We start from the raw sequence: 16,856 nt of genomic DNA, 5'->3' as shown, positions 1-16,856 counted from the left end.
GACCGTTTTGATCAACTTTGAGCCAATACTACTCCCAATCTAAGGCGCATAATCGCACTCCGTAACAAAGGCATGCTAAAGGAAGGTCCAAAGACCAATTGACCGTTGAGTAAGTACGAAGGCCCGCCGCGGATCGGGCGCAGTGGCTGCTCAAAGTCGGCCCAAAACACGGCTTTTGAAGCAGTTTCCGTAATTAATGTTTCCGGCAGTGCTCGGCCGGTTGAGAACTACTGGCATAGTGAGTGAATCCTATTCAGTGAAAGCTTTCCAGAGCCATAACTACTTTCACGAAAGTAACACTGTAAAAAATTCCGTACTTTTGTACGGAAATGGTACAGAAAAATATAGTACGGAGGTACGGAGAAAAGTACGGAACGTTCCGTACTTGCTCCCTATGAACCCATGTAAATGGGTACGGAAAAAAGGTACGGAACGTTCCGTAGTTGGCAAAGTACGGACGGTCCAGGCAAATTATTGACCAGACATGTTCCGTGCTTTTTCCGTACTTTTTTCTCACAGTGAATATTTTTGCGGGCTTGTCATGAAAACGTGCATTGTGCCGTGTGAATGGGCCCGACTGCAATGTCACGGCGTGCACCTGCTAGCTCGTGTAGAGTGGCTTCGAAGCAGCTTGGTTCAGATACCATATTAGCCTTCGCGATGGCAGGTGAGACATCAATTCCGCCCACACGTGAAATTTTAAAAAAATAAGGAAACTATGTTTAGACTGCCGAGGGTTTAATAGGGCATTCCAATGAATCTTGAAACATAATAAGAACAAAAGTGAGCCGTAAAAACAGCTCCTGCGCATGCGCACTGGGTGGTGGGGGAACATGTGCGCAGATGCCGTTCTTAGGGCTTACTTTTGTTCTTCTTCTTCCGTTTCAAGATTCATTGGAGTACTCTATTGGATGTCCCTACACCTAGGCTACTTTCCTTTTCACGGCACACCAAATGTTAGGTCGTGTTAGGTATTCTGAGTGCGCAGATCTGAATTCCGGCGTTTGAGAACTTGGACACTGGCCCTTACAGTGATGCACTGCCCTAATTGTGCTGGCCAAACGGGTCGATGGGGCGTATGACCCAGGGCGGAAGTGGGCGGTGCTTGGCTGAATTCCGCATTGACGTTTCGTCGCTTTCTTCGTCGCACTGTTGGGCAGCCCTCAGGGGCGCGACAGAGACAAAGCGACAACACGTTAATTCGGAATCAGGCGGCTGGACGTGGCCATGATTACTCGCTCAAGGACACGCGCCCACATCCGCATGCTCATTCAGGAGGGTTGTTTCATCTCTGTCGCACTCGTGCGTCAAACGACTAGGCTTTATGAAAGAGAGAGAGAGAGAGCGACAAAACCATTTATCGAAATGGCTCGGCGGCACCCCGGCCTGGAGCCGCCCTCAGCACCCAGTCGGCCCGTGGCCCGTGGCGGCACTCCTGCCGTGGACTGCGACCTTGGAACCCTTCGCACCCAACCAGCCGGCCAGCAAAGTGAGTGGATCTCGCTTTCAAGTCTGAAACGCAAGAGGGTTCCCTGAGTGAAATGTGAGTGCGAGACTTCTTCCATTTTATGAACCTCAAAGATAATCCTCTTCAGTGCTTTACAGAAACTGATGTTGATCGGAGCCCATGGCTCCATGGCGACGTCGCCACTGAAGAGTGCTGTGAGACAAACCATCAATGAATTTTCGGAAAACACTTCTATTCATGGCGTGCACTATATCACCGAGCATGGTCGACGGTGGATTGAGAGGTAGGTGAGGGGTTTCCCACTCATTACTTTGATGTGCACACGATTCTAGGTTCCCACGATGTCCGAACTAATCCCTGGGGGAGTATATGTTCTGCGGCCCGATAAATCTTTCCCAAGTCACCAAAAACTCCGAAATCAAAATCTCGGAATTCGACGAATAGGTGTTTTCTATGTGGCAAAGAGATGCGGACAAAATTTTCAACTTTTTTGGTCCTTAAAAGCTTAAAACACGTAGTTTGAAAAAAAAAGAACCATTGAAACGTGCAAATTCGAAATCTACTCTTATTGAGTTTTCGTAGAGATGTTCCCAAAAATGCGCTGGTTGTTCGATTGATTCTCCCGCGATGAAAATGGAATCGTCCGATCAAGGGAACCTCTCCGGGCAGTAGGTGCTCGATGGGAGAAAACTATTAAACTAACACTTTTCTTCATTTTTTTAATGAAAAAATTTGGTTTTAGCTTCGATTTTGGCATCCTGACGACTCGAACAAAAAAAGTTCCATGACATTTTGTCAGTGGATATTCTCCCCAAACTGTCATGCTCACTCTGTTACGTCTATACAGGTTGGTGTGGATCGTCACGGAGCTCGTCTGCATAGTGGGAGCTGTGTTTATGCTGCTGTATCTGCTCTACAAGTTCCAAGACAACCCCACGATGACGCGTGTCGAGTCTTCCTTCCACCAGTTGGCCGATTTGCCGTTCCCGGCCATCACCCTCTGCAACGTCAACAGGATTTTTCGGTCGAAAGCGCAACGCTTCGTGGAGGGAATGTAATTTGGAGTTATATTCTTTGTTATTATTGTTTTGTTTTTTTCGGGGGCGGGGTAGAGCCTTGTCCTGGATTCCTTGGTCATCGAGTGAAAACTGTTTTTTTTTTTTTTCGTCCATCCCAGAAATTCCGTCTTTGTCCGAAATTCCGTCTCGGAAAACCGAGATTTGACGATCTACCGAAATATCAGTGCTACCTGATACGTTGAGTACTTTTAAACCGTCACAATGATGTCCCAAAATCTTCCACCATGATTCTCGCAGACAAAACATCAATGTTACTCTGTCACTCTTCCCACCCCAAGACACCCCAAGACAAAAAATCTCCTTTCTGCAGCAGAGTGCCGGAGACTCTCTCGGTGTCCCAGCAAGACGTGCTGCGGCTGCTGCCGTTGCTCGGCCAGTTGCTGTCCTCGGCGGAAATCGGGAGGAACATTGCGGGCCGCGCGCGCCTCGACGCCATCCTCAAGTACAACAACCTGACGCCAGAGGTCGTGCTAGAGCAGGTAGTGCTGCATTATCGAGTGCCACCACACTGTTTTTTTGGGAAAGGAGTGTTGACTTTAGTGTTGTTCCGTTTCGCCACAAAGAAGCTCGATCTGTTCTTGGAGCTAACCATAGCAGCCATTACGCTTGGAAGAAATGAAAAACGCCTCACTTCTACTAGAGTCGTACTCTGTTTTATGTTCAGGTTGGGCAGACGTGCTCGGAGCTGATCGAGCGCTGCAGCTGGGAGGGGCGCGAGGTCGACTGTCCATCAGTCTTCTCCAGGACTATGACCTTCATGGGCTTCTGTTGCTCATTCAACGCTGATGTGGACTTTTCGTAAGTTTGCAATATCGAGTGTGCCCGCAATCGACCCAGATCATAGCATAAAAGTCACTTTTAATGGATTTATGCTGACGCATGTCCACATTCAATGCTTGTCTGCCGGTAAAGGAGGCGCCGAAAAAACTTGTTCTCGGGGCGCGGTTTGGAACTCGTGTTCTCATGCTTCTCGTTCTGGCGTTCACAGGGTGGCCGCGCAGCCGTCGCGGGTCAAGCGCGAACCCCTCAAGACCCCCTACTTCGGCTACCCTCTTGGGCTGACAGTGCTTCTACACCCGCACACGGAGGACTATTACTGGGGGCCGTTCGTCTCGGGAGGCGTGATGGTTAGTGCTGACACGGTAAAAACGGTTCCTGGTTTTCCCAGGAACTCCCAGGAACTCCCTGGAAATCGCCCATGTCTCTACCATAGACTTCCTGGGAAAACCATGTACTGTTCTTTACCGTGGAGAGAGAAAGAAAAGATGACCGGCGACTGACCTTGGCGACGATTTACGAAATCGCCATCGGCAACATTTATGCCAATTCCCGAGGCACCTTGGCAACCTCGGATGATTTCCTCTGACTATGCACCTTGCCATTTCAGTGCGCGGTGCATGACAGCAACGAGATGGCGACCGAGCGCAGCCCGCAAGCCATGGTGGCTCTCGGGAAGGAGTCCATGGTGCAGGTTAGTGATGTGCGAAGCGGCTTTCAGCAAACTCCAAATCGAACCGAAAGATGGAAAATGTCACTGTAGTTAGTATATATTCCGTATTTTTGTACGGAAAACGTACGGACGAAACTGGTACGGAAGTACGGACAAAAGCACGGAACGTGCGGAATTTATGGCCGTATTGTCCCTAACTTACGAATTAAAATTTACATACACATTACTAATGAACCAATACGGCAGTTATTACACTGTGAGAAAAAAGTACGGAAAAGGTACGGAACATGTCTGGTCAATAATTTGCCTGGAACGTCCGTACTTGCAAACTACGGAACTTCCGTACTTTTTTCCGTACCCATTTATATGGGTTCATATGGAGCAAGTACGAAACGTTCCGTACTTTTCTCCGTACCTTCGTACTATATTTTTCTGTACCATTTCCGTACAAAAGTACGGAATTATTAACAGTGTATGGATTATGAAATGACTCTAACATAGTGTGCAGTTATGTCTCGTTGTCGAATGTGCCCTACAGATGGTGCCGCGGATCCGCAACGCGTCCCCGTCCCTGCGCGACGTGACGCCGCAGCGGCGGCGGTGCCTGTTCGAGGACGAGAACCCGACTTCGGCGTCGGACCAATACAGCGATCACATGTGCGCCATCGAGTGCGCGGCGGCCAAACTGTGGCGCACCTGCAAGTGCCGGCCGCTCAACTTGCCTCGCATCAGGGGGCCGCGAGGTGCGAGGGCGTCAACGGGCGATCTTCGCTGCAAACAGATGTGTGCACAAAAAATGCTGATATGGTCCGCGCACGAACATCATAATAGGCCATTATCAAATGAAAACTCAGCATGAGTCAGAGTGTTCGCCCTAAAAATTTGTGCATAAAAATTCGTAGGGCTAAATTCGTGCGTGGGCACGAACAAAATTGTACAAGAACATTAAGTGTGCATTCAGCAAACAAACGAGCACCGGCCAAGCATATACGTGCGGGCCTTGTAGTTGACTCCAGACAGTGCTCGCCCTGCGCGCTCGGCACACACTTGAGTTTCCAGAGTTTGCGAAACACTCCGCCAGGATTTAATTGAAGTTCCTTGCATTCTCTCTTTTCCTGTCCAGGAACACTTTGCGGTCTTGACAAGCTGCCATGCCTTGCCAAATTCAACGGTAAGCCAGCTTGTTGCAACGCATGTATTGTATTGCCGGTAAATGCTGTATACCATCGGAGATGCAACGGGTCGTTGAGGACTGTGCTTCGCGTTTAACGTGATTTCTATGGTTGAAAATGATGCGGTTATTTTTACTTTTGACTTTCAGAGGAAGAGCACGATGCCATGGTCAAGAGTCAAGTCAGGGGAGATTTGCTGCCGTCCAGTCCAGCCGAAGGTAGGTGAAACAACGGGTCATAGTCGACGGGTCCTTTTCAAAAGATCTTATCGCAGGCGAATTTCACACACTTTGAACATTTGATACAGCTACAAATCAATATACAGTAATTTGTGATTTAATCACCTTAAACTTGAAGATGATGGATCAAAGAAGCCAACACTGAAAATCTATCGGCGTGACTTCGCGCCGCTGCAGGAGCGTGACTTAAGTGACACGCCAAAAAACGGCAAGACAGAAAAGTCATTCCAAAAATCGGCGTGACTCATATATTCACGCCAAGTCTTGGCGTGATTTACACGGTAAAAACGGTCTCTGGTTTTCCCAGGAACTCCCTTGAAATCTCCTATGTCTCTACCATAGGCTTCCTGGGAAAAACAGGTACCGTTGTTACCGTGTACCTGTAATGCCGGTTTTTGGCATAACTTTTCTCATAAAACTCACTGTACTGTGCCCTCTGCCTCCAAGCTGAGGATTCGGGAGACAGGTTCTGGTTGGATAGAGCGGAAGAAACAGTAGAACACGTGTTGCAAGGGACGGCAAGCGACGAGCTTTGCGCACCGAGAGGCCAATGAAAGCGATCGCGTTGATGCCCGATGCCGACCACGACTGACCACTCAAGTAGCCCTGACCCAAGCCTAAACACTGTCTGGATTTTTCAGCCGACAAGTTGTCAGAGGAAATAACGCAGATGTGTGGCTGCTTGGCGCAGTGCAACTCCATTGACTACGAGCTGGAGACGACGACGGCAAACTTCGGCGCCTCGCGGATGGTTCGCCGCAACTTCTAGTATGTGAAACACGCCAAACTATTACGTATTCTTGAAGCGGTCTTGCTGCCGCACCACACTCTCCCATCCATTGGGGAGGACTGCATGTGGCCCCACTCCTCGCAGCCACTCCGTGCCAGGCGTCCCCGACCGGTCCCTCGGAAGACCGCTTGGCTAAGCTTGCCTTGGCTTTACTTTTTAGCAGATGCTACCTTTCCTTTAAAACATACCTTAAACTACAAGACACATAAAGGTGTCAGCTAGCTTTTACTTTTGCCTTTTTCTTGATGTGTGTTCCAGTAAAGATCTTAACGCGACCTCACGCTGCCTCCTGCACGTGTATTACGATCAACAAACGTCGACCCTGTTCATTAATGACCTGGTCAGCAACACTGTACAGCTGATGTGTAAGTGAGACGATGTCGTGCCCCCCTTTTTTTGTGCACGCCACTTGGAGCTCAGCGGATTAACAGTTGTGCCTGTGTCGGGTGCACGACTTACAAGAACATTAAAAGGCAATTTCTATGTCAAGTTGATCCTGTTTGATTCCGATATGAGCGTCTCTCTTTCACAGCATCATTTGGCGGTATCTTCAGCTTGTTTCTGGGATGTAGCTTCATGAGCGCCGTCGAGGTTCTTTACTTCTTTACTGTGAGGCTTTGGCTGCTACTGCGTGGTGCGGGGATGGCTACTCTAACGCCAGCGCAGCGCGTAGATGAGTCACACCCTGACATGTGAGTAACTGCCCTAGAGGCTCTTGAAACTGAACAGTGCACGTGGATGACTGACTCTTAAGAGTCAACCTGAAGATTGACTCTCATCAGCTTCTACTTCACACGCACGCTGTCAAAAATGTGCTTGCATACATCAAAGGTGCACTCAAAGTTACGGCTCTGACGCTACGAAGAACACAGGTGCATTGGATTTAACAGACCGTCTTGCACACTCTCGGGCTCAAATAGACGTTTTTAACTCTTGCTTATATAAATGTTTGAGCAGAGCAGACGTGAAAATGTACTTTTTATCTTGAACTATGCCCAACTTTGATCGTTTTCAAGATGAGGTTGTCAATAGATCATGTAAAGATTAAAAAAGTACTTCGCAAATGACAAAAAGTCAGTTTTACTGGACTCAAAGCTAACGAGAAAATTGTATATCATACGTTTGCAAAATGAAACGTTTGGGATTGAGATAAAAAGTCCATGCGAGGCTGAGAGTGTACACTATATGAACACCCAGTCAAGTAGACAATGTTCAGCGCACGATTAGGATTACTCTAACTCAGCCACCTACACTCGTCAAGTGGCAGAGTCTGCATCGTCGTGTATTAGAAATCCTAATTTGATGAAGAATGCCGTCCGTTGTTGTTCCCTACAGGTGCCATGCGCCTGGAGCCGGTATGTCCTTTGAACCAAGATCTAAATCCGACGTCTGGAGCAGCGGAAGACCCATTCGCCCCAGCGCTTTCTGACGACACCTTACAGAAACCTTAATCAGTTACTAGGCCTGCGGGCAGGCGGAATAAAGCACGTCAAAACTTATTCAGAAACTTCACACTATTTATCATTGGCCTTTTTTAACGCATGAATGATGCAATTTTAAGTACATTCGTTGGTGATACTATTTTTGTTATATGCTATGTAACTTATGTTGGCAGCACTTGCTGTTAGTTATGTAAACCGCCCCTAGAGCGCGCCCCGTTTCGCTTCGAGTTCCTGCTCGTAAAATCCTGTTAATCCGTCGTCAGGGTTTGAGAAGAAAACATCTGTTGTTAAACGGTATACCGAGTTTATTCTTTAACCTCACCATCCGGAACTAACACAATTTTGCGTTCGCCATAGTAATACAGATTGTTTAATGCAACGGCGAATTGAAAAAGGCACAAAGAAAAAACGTTTCCTGGTTTTCCTAGAAACTCCCTGGCAATCACTTGTGTCTGAGATATATAAGCTACCTTCGAAAACCAGAAACCGTTTGCGCCGTGCATCGAACAATTTGTATCACACTGCACACATCGATGGACGAAGAGGAGGGACATCAAAGCCTTCAAACGCAAAGGGTGCAGTGTTTTCCTGCTCAACAACAAATCCAAAATATGAAATACACTTGGCTTCAAAGGAAAACAGCAGTTTTCGTTCTCAACAGTTAAGACGTTCTTACAGAGAGATGAACGGAATCTGCCACTGTACTTTTCGTTTTTCAAGGCCGACTTCCTTTCCCGCCGCGTTTAACCAACAACCTCGTCGTCCTTTCCTCTGCCTAAGGCTTTGTCTCTGCCAGGCACTCCCTCTGAGGGAGCCTCAAAAATCGGGGTAGTTACCCCGAAATCCGATGATTCTGTTTACCGTGCTCATTACGGATGCCAGTACGCTCCGAGGCCGATTTCCTGATGAGCGACTGTCGCCTGGGCCCAACCGTGAGGAATGCAGCCAAATTGCTTGTCTAGCGGCGGGGGTCAGTCACGCAACGACCGACCGGTGTAGCGCGACACCGAAACGGGGTCAAGGCACAGTAGGCGGTTGACTCCCTGAGGTGTCGTTCAGTGAGGGCACCAAAAAAAAAAAAAAAAAAAAAAAAGAGAGGTGACTCGAGCAGTCCTTTCGGAACATTTAGGGCCAGCTTCACTTGCGATGCGACTTTCCAAGGATGGATTGAAGCTACCACAAAGCATCGTGTCTTGTGTGTGATTTCAGATCTGAGATTATCCATGCGGGATGATCGATCTTCGATCGTTCATGTCTTTCATGTCAGAGCGTCGTCCAGAATAATGATTGAAGCTACAGGAGACACAACTAAACATTCAAAATATTTTTTTTTCAAAACCTGATTTTTAACACCAAACCCTAATCAAGCACGGAACGCCCGGAACTTGCCCTGCGTTCCGGACGCGTTTCCATCAGCGGTCTTCCTATCGAGGGGCATTACAAGCAGATCAATAGGTGGACATCTGGTCTAACGTAGTTTGAGGACAACCAGGAGCTGCTTACCCGCCACTTACGGTAAATGACTCGAAATTACACATCAGTGCTCTAGCTACCCCAGCCCTAGGCCCCATCCGGACACTTTCCCCTCAAAGTGCGTTGCGGTGCCGCCCAGAGTGGAAGCAGTGAATCCGGCTTGTGCTGTCGGGACGGGGCGAGGCTTGGAATTTAGAACGATTCCACACAACATACAACACTTTCATTCCGAGCTGCAGCGTGTGTCCTCCTTAATGTTGCTTAGAAGCCTGGCTGCGACGTATGCCGTCGAAAAATGCCTTTTAGGCAGAAGCTTTGGCTGAAGCGCGTGTCGTCATAAATGTCCTTGGCCAGCCTTGCCGCGACATGACGCCACCTGAGCTCTCTGCCCTCGGCTTGGTGCTGCTGGCGGTCGTCGGGCTGCAGAGGGGAGGTGCCGCACTGCGGCAGGACATCGGGTCCGTAGCCGACGTCGTCCAGTACCTCGTGCACTCAACAAAGACTCCGACGCGCGTGACAGCGTTCCTGTGCAAGCCAGGTAAGCCCCTCCACTGTCGTGATAGACACTTCTGCGCTCTATAATAATAAGTATGTGTAACAAGGCGTAAATGTGCCACGTGGATTGGTGCGTACAGTAAGTTTTAGGAGAAAAGTTATGCGAAAAACCGGCATGACAGGAAAATCACGCCGAAACTTGCCGTTAATTTCTGAGTCGCGCTGATTTTTGGCATGACTTTTCCGTCATATCGGTTTCTTCGACCTGACACTAAATTCACGCCTCTTCAGCGGCGCGAAGTCACCGCCGATAGATTTTCAGTGTATAGGTGAAATCAGTGGTAAAATTGATTCTTTTGGTCTCGAATAATCATGGAAAAGTCAATGAAATTGACAATGGGAAGGCGGTATGGACCATGTCTGATGACCAACGTATCCCTGTTTGAAATCGTCCGCACGAAGGCAGAGGCCGCGGCTTGGGCCACGCCCTCGCGGCGCAGGGCTTGCCGGTGGCTGTGCCGGTGGCTGTGCTGGACCGCTACGAGTCGTGGGTGGCAGCGCTTCCACTCCGGGGCCACGCTACGACGGCGGTCCTGGACGCTAGCTGTCCGGGCGCATCGCAGCTGCTTGCTCTGGTCAGAATCGCCGAAAACTTATACAGCTGCATCCTTAAACTCTTATACTCTAAATTGGCTGCACTCATATTTTGTGGTGAAGATTTTCTCCGTAATTCAAACAAAATACCTTAAAATATCTAAAAGGTACAGTGACTCGTCAAATACTTTGTCGTGTTTTACAAGGACCGGTCACCTTAGCAAGGGTCTTGGCCCCTGGTCCTTAGGGATACGCCTCTGGCTAAGGGAGAGAGAGCGCTGGAGCGTAAACGCAATCCAAATTTCTTTCAGCAATCCATCCTTCTTTAAGCGAGTTCAAAATCGGGAACAAATATGTTCCGTTGTGTTTTATTTGTTTATTTTCCGCATTCCTTTCCATTTCCAACTGTCCTAATGTATATTCAAGGTATTTTGTCGTATGTCTTTTTTCATTACAGAGAAAATGTCCGTCAAAATATGGTGTAGCCTCACCATGAGACACTAAGAGTGTGCCTTCCTGGGCAACAAGTTGCAGAATCATGGTTACGCTTTTAGGCAGACAGCATGGATCAGTTCAGGCCTCGTGTACGCTGGGTGCTGTTCAACTTCGATAGCCGCCAAGGCCCAGCCCCGAGCAAAGAAGACAGATCAGCAAACCCGGACGAGCTGACGATGCGGGGAGTTGGACCCCGTTCTGCGGTGGCGAGGCTGCTGCACTGCGAGGACGCGGTGCCTCGCACCGTGCAGCTGGAAGCGTGCTACTCGCGCGTCGATGGCATCTTGGCGGGTCTCGGCGTCCTCTTGGACAGCGACGTCACCGCCCTCTGTTCGGAGTAGGTCGCCGTAGCAATTCGCCACAGTCACAGTCGAAACGTGGTCCGTTGATGCAATCAAAAAATAGTTTCAATAAAAAATGTGCCAATACTCAAAAACTTAACCCCCTGGCTCATCAAAGTAACAAGAAATCGTTTGTGTTCTGAGCAAATCGCTAAAACATGAAAAAAACCAATTTCCATGGCAACGGCACGGCCCCATCGTGCCACCCGTCAAAATATAAACTCGCCGATAAAAAGAAAAACGCCGAGAAATTCGCCAATGCTAACGCATTGCACGGTGTCCTGACATTGCAACATCTTTGAAGTCTGACCTTAGTAAAAAGTTCGTGGCAGAAAGGATACAGAAAATTTGTTTTCGTGAGTTGGCAACAATTTTTTGTAAATCACTATTAATTAAAAAGACATTATCTGTAAAAGTGCCAATTCAAGAATATTTCTGTTTCTGCACGAAGTGACTTTGAAGGATTACAATAGTACATTTCGTAGGAAACGTTATATTAAGAAAGAAAGCGTGTAAAATTATATCGGAAATTCCCGAAACTGTTTTACAGTGTACCCCATTCTTATTCTAGCGGGGATGACGTGGTGGCCGTGTCTGCGTACCGCGTGACCCTGGAGTCGGGGCTGAGGCTGCAGCTAGTGGCAAGGTGGCCCACCGCCGCCAGGCCTCACTCCTTGTCCACGGCCAGGATGCATGCAGATCACCGTGCTCTGGCCGGCCGCAGACTGGACCTGGAGGGATCCGTCGTCAACGTAGGCTTCGTGGTCGGTACCGATGATTTCTCTTTCACGTGGTAATCAAGCCATGCTCAGCTCTTAATCAGCCGAAGTTCATACATTGTCGCAACATGAATACCAGATCAGATGGAATGCGGATAGAGGACGGATACGTATAGTCCGGCACGGTCCGACAGGAGGCCGGAAACAGTGCGGAGACGGCGGGGTGAAATCCCCCTTCCCCTGTCCCCTCCACGTGTGCTCCTCCGTGTGCACATCCTGTCGCCAAGTCGTATACGACGTATACATGGCCGCCCGAAAGTAAGTCATCTCAACGAGAGTTTGGTTGCGTGCCTACCCTCAAGGCCGCATGGAGTTGAGACTTAAACGCTCAGATTATAGAAGGTTTAAAGTGAAGCGGCTCTCAGTCACTGAACTAAATTATTTATGATAAGGATAAAGACTTAGCATTACCAAACATCGCACCCCGTACTTGAACTTGTCTCTCCTTCGACGAAGATGCCAGGAAGTCTCGGAGAGGTTTCCGTCGCTTAACACTATTTGTCGGCGTGACTTGGTTTCTCCGTCAAAGGTGGAGGCCACAGACAAATTCAAGGATGTCGTCGCTCACGGCGCTCATGGCGGAGTGTCACCGGACGTCTTGGCTGCTTCCACCTTCAATTTGATGCTCTACATGATACGCATGGCCAATGCCACGTGAGTCGAACCTATCGAGCCATTACGATTATCAATACGATCCTAGTATCGCGGTGAAAACGGTTCCTGGTTTTCGCAGGGAAGAGACAGATGATTTCCGGGGAAAACTAGGAACCGTTGTCCCTTCGCGGTACATGCTACACGAAGTGTTCGGTTCGTAAAGTATCGTGAGCAAGCATCTTAAGGACTCAGGCAACAGTGAGAATCGAACCGAATTCAGAGCGTCTTTGCAATGAAAAATTTCCCAATACGATGCTTTGGAGAAGAACCTGATCAGAAGTCCAGTCGTAATCGTCGTTACTCAAAAGAGTATAACTCGATAGAGCTAGGCGGTGCACTCGACCATGGTCCTTGCAAGGCCTTCAGAATTAATCTCGCCTTTGAGTGATGACCATGCATACGAAGGACTTTTGTTGCTTGCGTTCAAAATTGCTCACCTGCTCAATCTCAACCAGCGTAATAAGCAACGAGAATGTTGGTTTTGGAAAATTTTGTATATTATGAAACATATACCAATAACCATTTCTCATACCTAGGTCTAACGTGACATTCTTACCCTCCTACGGCCAAGTCAAAGACAACGAGGTGCCAACAAAAGGGCTCATGGGAAAGCTGGTAGGTTCTGACAAGCACTCTCAAGCTGCGTTTTTCGCAGATCAATATTGAGCCGTTTTTAATGCAGAGGGTTAGAATGATAAAGAAAACCCTAGAAGCAGCAGAACGCTTTTGTTCTATCGGAATATTTTGTTTGTGATGTGCATTTGTTCCCTTGAACTCGGTAAAAAAAGATCTAGCGTAAAGATGTATAAGACGATTTTTTTCTTAATCCATACATTTTGTTTCTTGGTTCAACAGAGATTTTGTCTCAGTCGACATTGAGATTATTCTTAGATCATTCAGAGCCTTCTCTTGGTCCATAAAGAGTTTTTCTTCGTCCATGCAGTTTTTTTTGCTTACAGGTGGAGGATGCGATTGAAGTGGGCGGGTCTCCTCTTGTAATGTTCCCCGTGCGAATGAAGTATTTCGAGTACACCAACTTCTACATGCCCTATTCGTGAGTATAACTCTAGAAGCGCCGGGTATTCAGAGCAAACCTGACCATGAGACCCCGCGGCAATATCTTCTTCTCCGTCAAAACTCAGTCATTTCGACTAAAAGTGAACATGGGATTTGCTGACCCTTAGCAAGACAAAGGGTAGTGATCACTCTTCGGGTTGCAAGGGTCGGCGACTGGGCCGAGCCTGTGTCCAGTGGAGGGAAAGAGGGCTGGGCGCGTCAAAAGAAACGTAAATTCCGCAAGAGTCCTAGCTCGATAGGTGAAGTTCCCCGATGTTACGCTAGACTTGGACTGCCACGATGCCTGAGCATGGCCCAAGCGCTCCCAAGGCCCGCCTAGGCCGTTGCCAACCCCTGGTCAAGTGCACTTTCTCAAACGCATGCTTGGTGCCGTATAACATCATGCTAAGCATGGGTATTAGTAAGTGTGTACTTGCCAAGCATGCATTCGTAAATGTGTGTTAGGTTAGTCTAGCCTGCAGTCTCTAATGTTGCAGTGGCGTGATCGTGTTCCGCGCGCCACCCCTCTCTTACGAGCACAACGTGTTCACGTTGCCGTTCCCGGCGTCCCTGTGGGGCGTGTCTGGGATCATGATGCTGCTGTGCACGGCCCTCCTGGCCGCGGTGCTGCACTCCGCTGAGACCCTCACCAAGGGTGCCGTCCGCCAAGACAACGCCCTGCACGCCAGCAGCGATGCATTGCTCATAGCAGTAGCCTCAGTCTGTCAACAGGGTTAGTCTAACTACCTGCGTTTCATATTCGATAAGATACAAGGTTACGTTCATTTAAAACTTACATCCAGTTCGCAGTATCGCAGACATTGTTGCGAAATCGCGTACAAACTTGCACGAAAAGCACATGGGTTGCGCGAAATTGTGAGATCATGTTTACCGGAAATATGCTATATTGCTTCAGTTATGTACAAGAAGTCTACGGGCATGCATGGTTAAAACCGTTCCTGGTTTTCCCAGGAACTCCCTGGAAATCGCCTGTCTCTACCATAGGCTTCCTGGGAAAACCAGGTACCGTTTTTACGGTGTGCAATGTGCGTTGTGCCTAGCATAGCTAACTGCAATGTGGATTTAAGTCGCGCTTTTTCGCTCGAGGTAATCAGACAAATAGTCCGCCCCAAATAGGGTCGCCCCTCTGGACATGACGAAACCAGTGTTCCATAGAATATCGTGATGGCGCCAGGGTACTCGGTGGAGGTGCGCAGTGTCCCAGGCCGTACCGTTCTGCTCATGATGCTGATGTTGCTCCTGCTGCTTTACACCTGCTACTCGGCCTCTATCGTGGTGTTCATGCAGAGCACAGGCACCAAAGTAGCCCACTACAGGGACCTGCTCACCTCGCAAATGGCGTTCGGCATCAACGACATTCCTCATGTGGTCTTTTACTTCCCGGTAAGCTAAAAGAGTAATCTGCGTAAGGTGAGGAGGTCATGTTTTTGTGAACAGCTGTAAATGCCAAGATATCAACCATGAATGTATATACATATTTATAATATATATCGTATGAAGAAATTTCCCCTTAGAGTGGGCCGTGACACGCGATTTGTCGTTATTGCAAACTAAATAGCCAGTTCTGTGTCTGGAAGCGTGTTCTGGACCTTTATTTTCTGTCCTCTAGACACTGACTGATCCGATTCGCCGGGCGCTGTGGAAGGACAAAATTCTGGATAAGGGGCGAAACAGGCACGTGTACAACGTCTCGGAGGGAATTCGCAAGGTGCGGACAGAGTACTTCGCCTTCTATGGCATCGAACACTACGTCTTCGGGACGATCAGCAGAACCTGGACCGAAGAGGACAAGTGCGGCCTGGTTATCATGGGCCGAGATTTTAATCTCTTTCAGGATCCACACGTAATAATCCGCAGGAACTCTCACAATACCAAGGCCTTCAAGATCATGTGAGTACTACTGTAGCGCAGGAGTTGGTTAGCGGAATACCCAGTCAACTGGCGGAGGCCGGAAGCTCTCGACACAGCCTCCCCCTCTTGATTGTCAAGACTTCATGGAGTGACGGTCTTGCTCTAGGTGTTTCTCGTAACGTCTCGTACAAAATCGCACACAACGTTTAGTGTGAACTCTCCCCTTCCAGGATGAGAAGGATGGTGGAGCGCGGTATCTGGCACCGTTCCAAGTCGAAATACACTTTCGCCCGGCCTACGTGCACCAACAAAAAGGCCGTCTTCAACTCTGTGTCGCTCACGGACGTCCGCGCCGCCTTCTCCATGCTTCTGTTCCTCATGTCCGGCTCGCTGGTGCTCCTGGTCGCCGAGGTGGCTTGGCATCGCATCACAGTGGGCTGGCGCAGCCACATTTGACATCATTTATTTTTGTTGTGAACGACCTGATTGCACAGTTAAAAATGAATGAAATTTGATGGCATTTATGTCATGAAATGCAAGGATGCAAAGTGACTGTACAAAAAGACATGTAGATCTTGTTGCTTGCCTCATTTAGCTTAACTATTAAAAAATTCTAAGCATAAGAAATCGAAAACTAAAATTAGTCAACCGTACTTTAGAGTAAATTCCAGGGAGAAAAGATCAGTTATCAATGATAAGACATATCTTAATGGTTACTATGATTAAAAATGTTTTGAAATAAACACACAGACTTGAGTAGCAAGCAACACATGGGAAGCCATACCTTGCTTGGTTACCAGGCGTCTTATAAATGTCACTCTTAGGGCAAGTCATAAAAAATTTAGACCAAAATTAATATTGTATAGTTGTGTGCTGTAAGACCCATTATGAAATAAAATATTGAGTGGAGCCCTCGAAATGGTGACTGTTTAAATCTGGAGCAAATAACCAACACAATACAAACATTTATTTCTTACCATAGGAAGTGCATGGGACAAAGGTATGGCTCACTAGTATTCACAACCCTCCCTTTGTCACTACCACACACAAGATGATAGTACTCATGGCAGCCCTCACTACAAAACATATCATCTTTGGAAGCTTTGTAGTTTTTCTTTGCACTGCAAATTTTATCAGTGGATCCCTTGACTACGGTTTGCAGCATGGCAGCCCCCTCTGTCGCCCTCGTTAACTGAGCTAAAGCCGTTTTAAAAACAGGCAGTTTTGGCCCACAATTGATTTTTGTAACCAATTGTGGGTCAGGAATTTTTGAAGCTACCCGCGCGCTAAGGCTTGTACAACTTTTTCCAAACTTAGGTAGACCTTTAGTCTTTCACCCTCGGCAAGGGCGTCCCCCTTCATTCCATTATTCGAATTTTTGAAAATGTTCCAAAAACATCCCTTTTTTTCTTTCCTCTTGCCCTCGGATAGCCTTATTTTCAGTTGAATTTGGAAGG

General features: G+C 48.1%; 2 protein-coding genes across 7 annotated transcripts; both read left to right on the top strand.

The window, feature by feature from the left end:
- The first annotated feature begins 613 nt into the window (after positions 1 to 613).
- On the top strand, positions 614 to 7,697 carry LOC117654124 (sodium channel protein Nach-like). Of its 5 annotated transcripts, XM_034400318.1 has the most exons (15): positions 646 to 667; positions 1,320 to 1,489; positions 1,606 to 1,751; positions 2,316 to 2,522; positions 2,858 to 3,026; positions 3,212 to 3,345; positions 3,536 to 3,674; positions 3,935 to 4,018; positions 4,536 to 4,740; positions 5,121 to 5,168; positions 5,319 to 5,387; positions 6,050 to 6,176; positions 6,457 to 6,563; positions 6,731 to 6,890; positions 7,534 to 7,697. In XM_034400318.1, exons 1-15 carry the CDS (start codon positions 661 to 663, stop codon positions 7,625 to 7,627), a joined length of 1,866 nt encoding a protein of 621 aa, XP_034256209.1. In that variant the 5' UTR covers positions 646 to 660; the 3' UTR covers positions 7,628 to 7,697. The 5 variants fall into 5 exon arrangements, with proteins under 5 accessions (XP_034256212.1, XP_034256209.1, XP_034256213.1 ...); XM_034400321.1 differs by lacking the exon at positions 1,320 to 1,489 and having other exon boundaries at positions 614 to 667; positions 1,596 to 1,751; XM_034400322.1 differs by lacking the exon at positions 1,320 to 1,489.
- Positions 7,698 to 10,502: 2,805 nt separating this feature from the next.
- Positions 10,503 to 16,524, top strand: LOC117639025. Of its 2 annotated transcripts, XM_034374340.1 has the most exons (9): positions 10,503 to 11,034; positions 11,610 to 11,802; positions 12,347 to 12,471; positions 13,008 to 13,086; positions 13,431 to 13,525; positions 14,025 to 14,260; positions 14,723 to 14,931; positions 15,158 to 15,438; positions 15,630 to 16,524. In XM_034374340.1, exons 1-9 carry the CDS (start codon positions 10,766 to 10,768, stop codon positions 15,853 to 15,855), a joined length of 1,713 nt encoding a protein of 570 aa, XP_034230231.1. In that variant the 5' UTR covers positions 10,503 to 10,765; the 3' UTR covers positions 15,856 to 16,524. The 2 variants fall into 2 exon arrangements, with proteins under 2 accessions (XP_034230231.1, XP_034230232.1); XM_034374341.1 differs by lacking the exons at positions 10,503 to 11,034; positions 11,610 to 11,802 and adding an exon at positions 12,058 to 12,075 and having other exon boundaries at positions 15,630 to 16,333.
- Positions 16,525 to 16,856: the final 332 nt, after the last annotated feature.

The sequence above is a fragment of the Thrips palmi genome, unplaced genomic scaffold, assembly GCF_012932325.1.
Source record: "Thrips palmi isolate BJ-2018 unplaced genomic scaffold, TpBJ-2018v1 HiC_scaffold_10, whole genome shotgun sequence".
Lineage (NCBI taxonomy): Eukaryota > Metazoa > Arthropoda > Insecta > Thysanoptera > Thripidae > Thrips > Thrips palmi.
This window is presented reverse-complemented; position numbering and strand designations above follow the sequence as displayed.

Excerpts from the sequence above, each read along its gene's own strand:
- LOC117654124 (XM_034400318.1), top strand. Across the intron at positions 3,675-3,934 it reads TCGTCTCGGGAGGCGTGATG|TGCGCGGTGCATGACAGCAA; the intron begins GTTAGTGCTGAC and ends TTGCCATTTCAG. Across the intron at positions 4,019-4,535 it reads GGAAGGAGTCCATGGTGCAG|ATGGTGCCGCGGATCCGCAA; the intron begins GTTAGTGATGTG and ends TGTGCCCTACAG.
- LOC117639025 (XM_034374340.1), top strand. The coding sequence starts at position 10,766 with ATGGATCAGTTCAGGCCTCGTGTACGCTGGGTGCTGTTCAACTTCGAT. Across the intron at positions 14,261-14,722 it reads AGCCTCAGTCTGTCAACAGG|GGTACTCGGTGGAGGTGCGC; the intron begins GTTAGTCTAACT and ends TGATGGCGCCAG. Across the intron at positions 15,439-15,629 it reads ACCAAGGCCTTCAAGATCAT|GATGAGAAGGATGGTGGAGC; the intron begins GTGAGTACTACT and ends CTCCCCTTCCAG.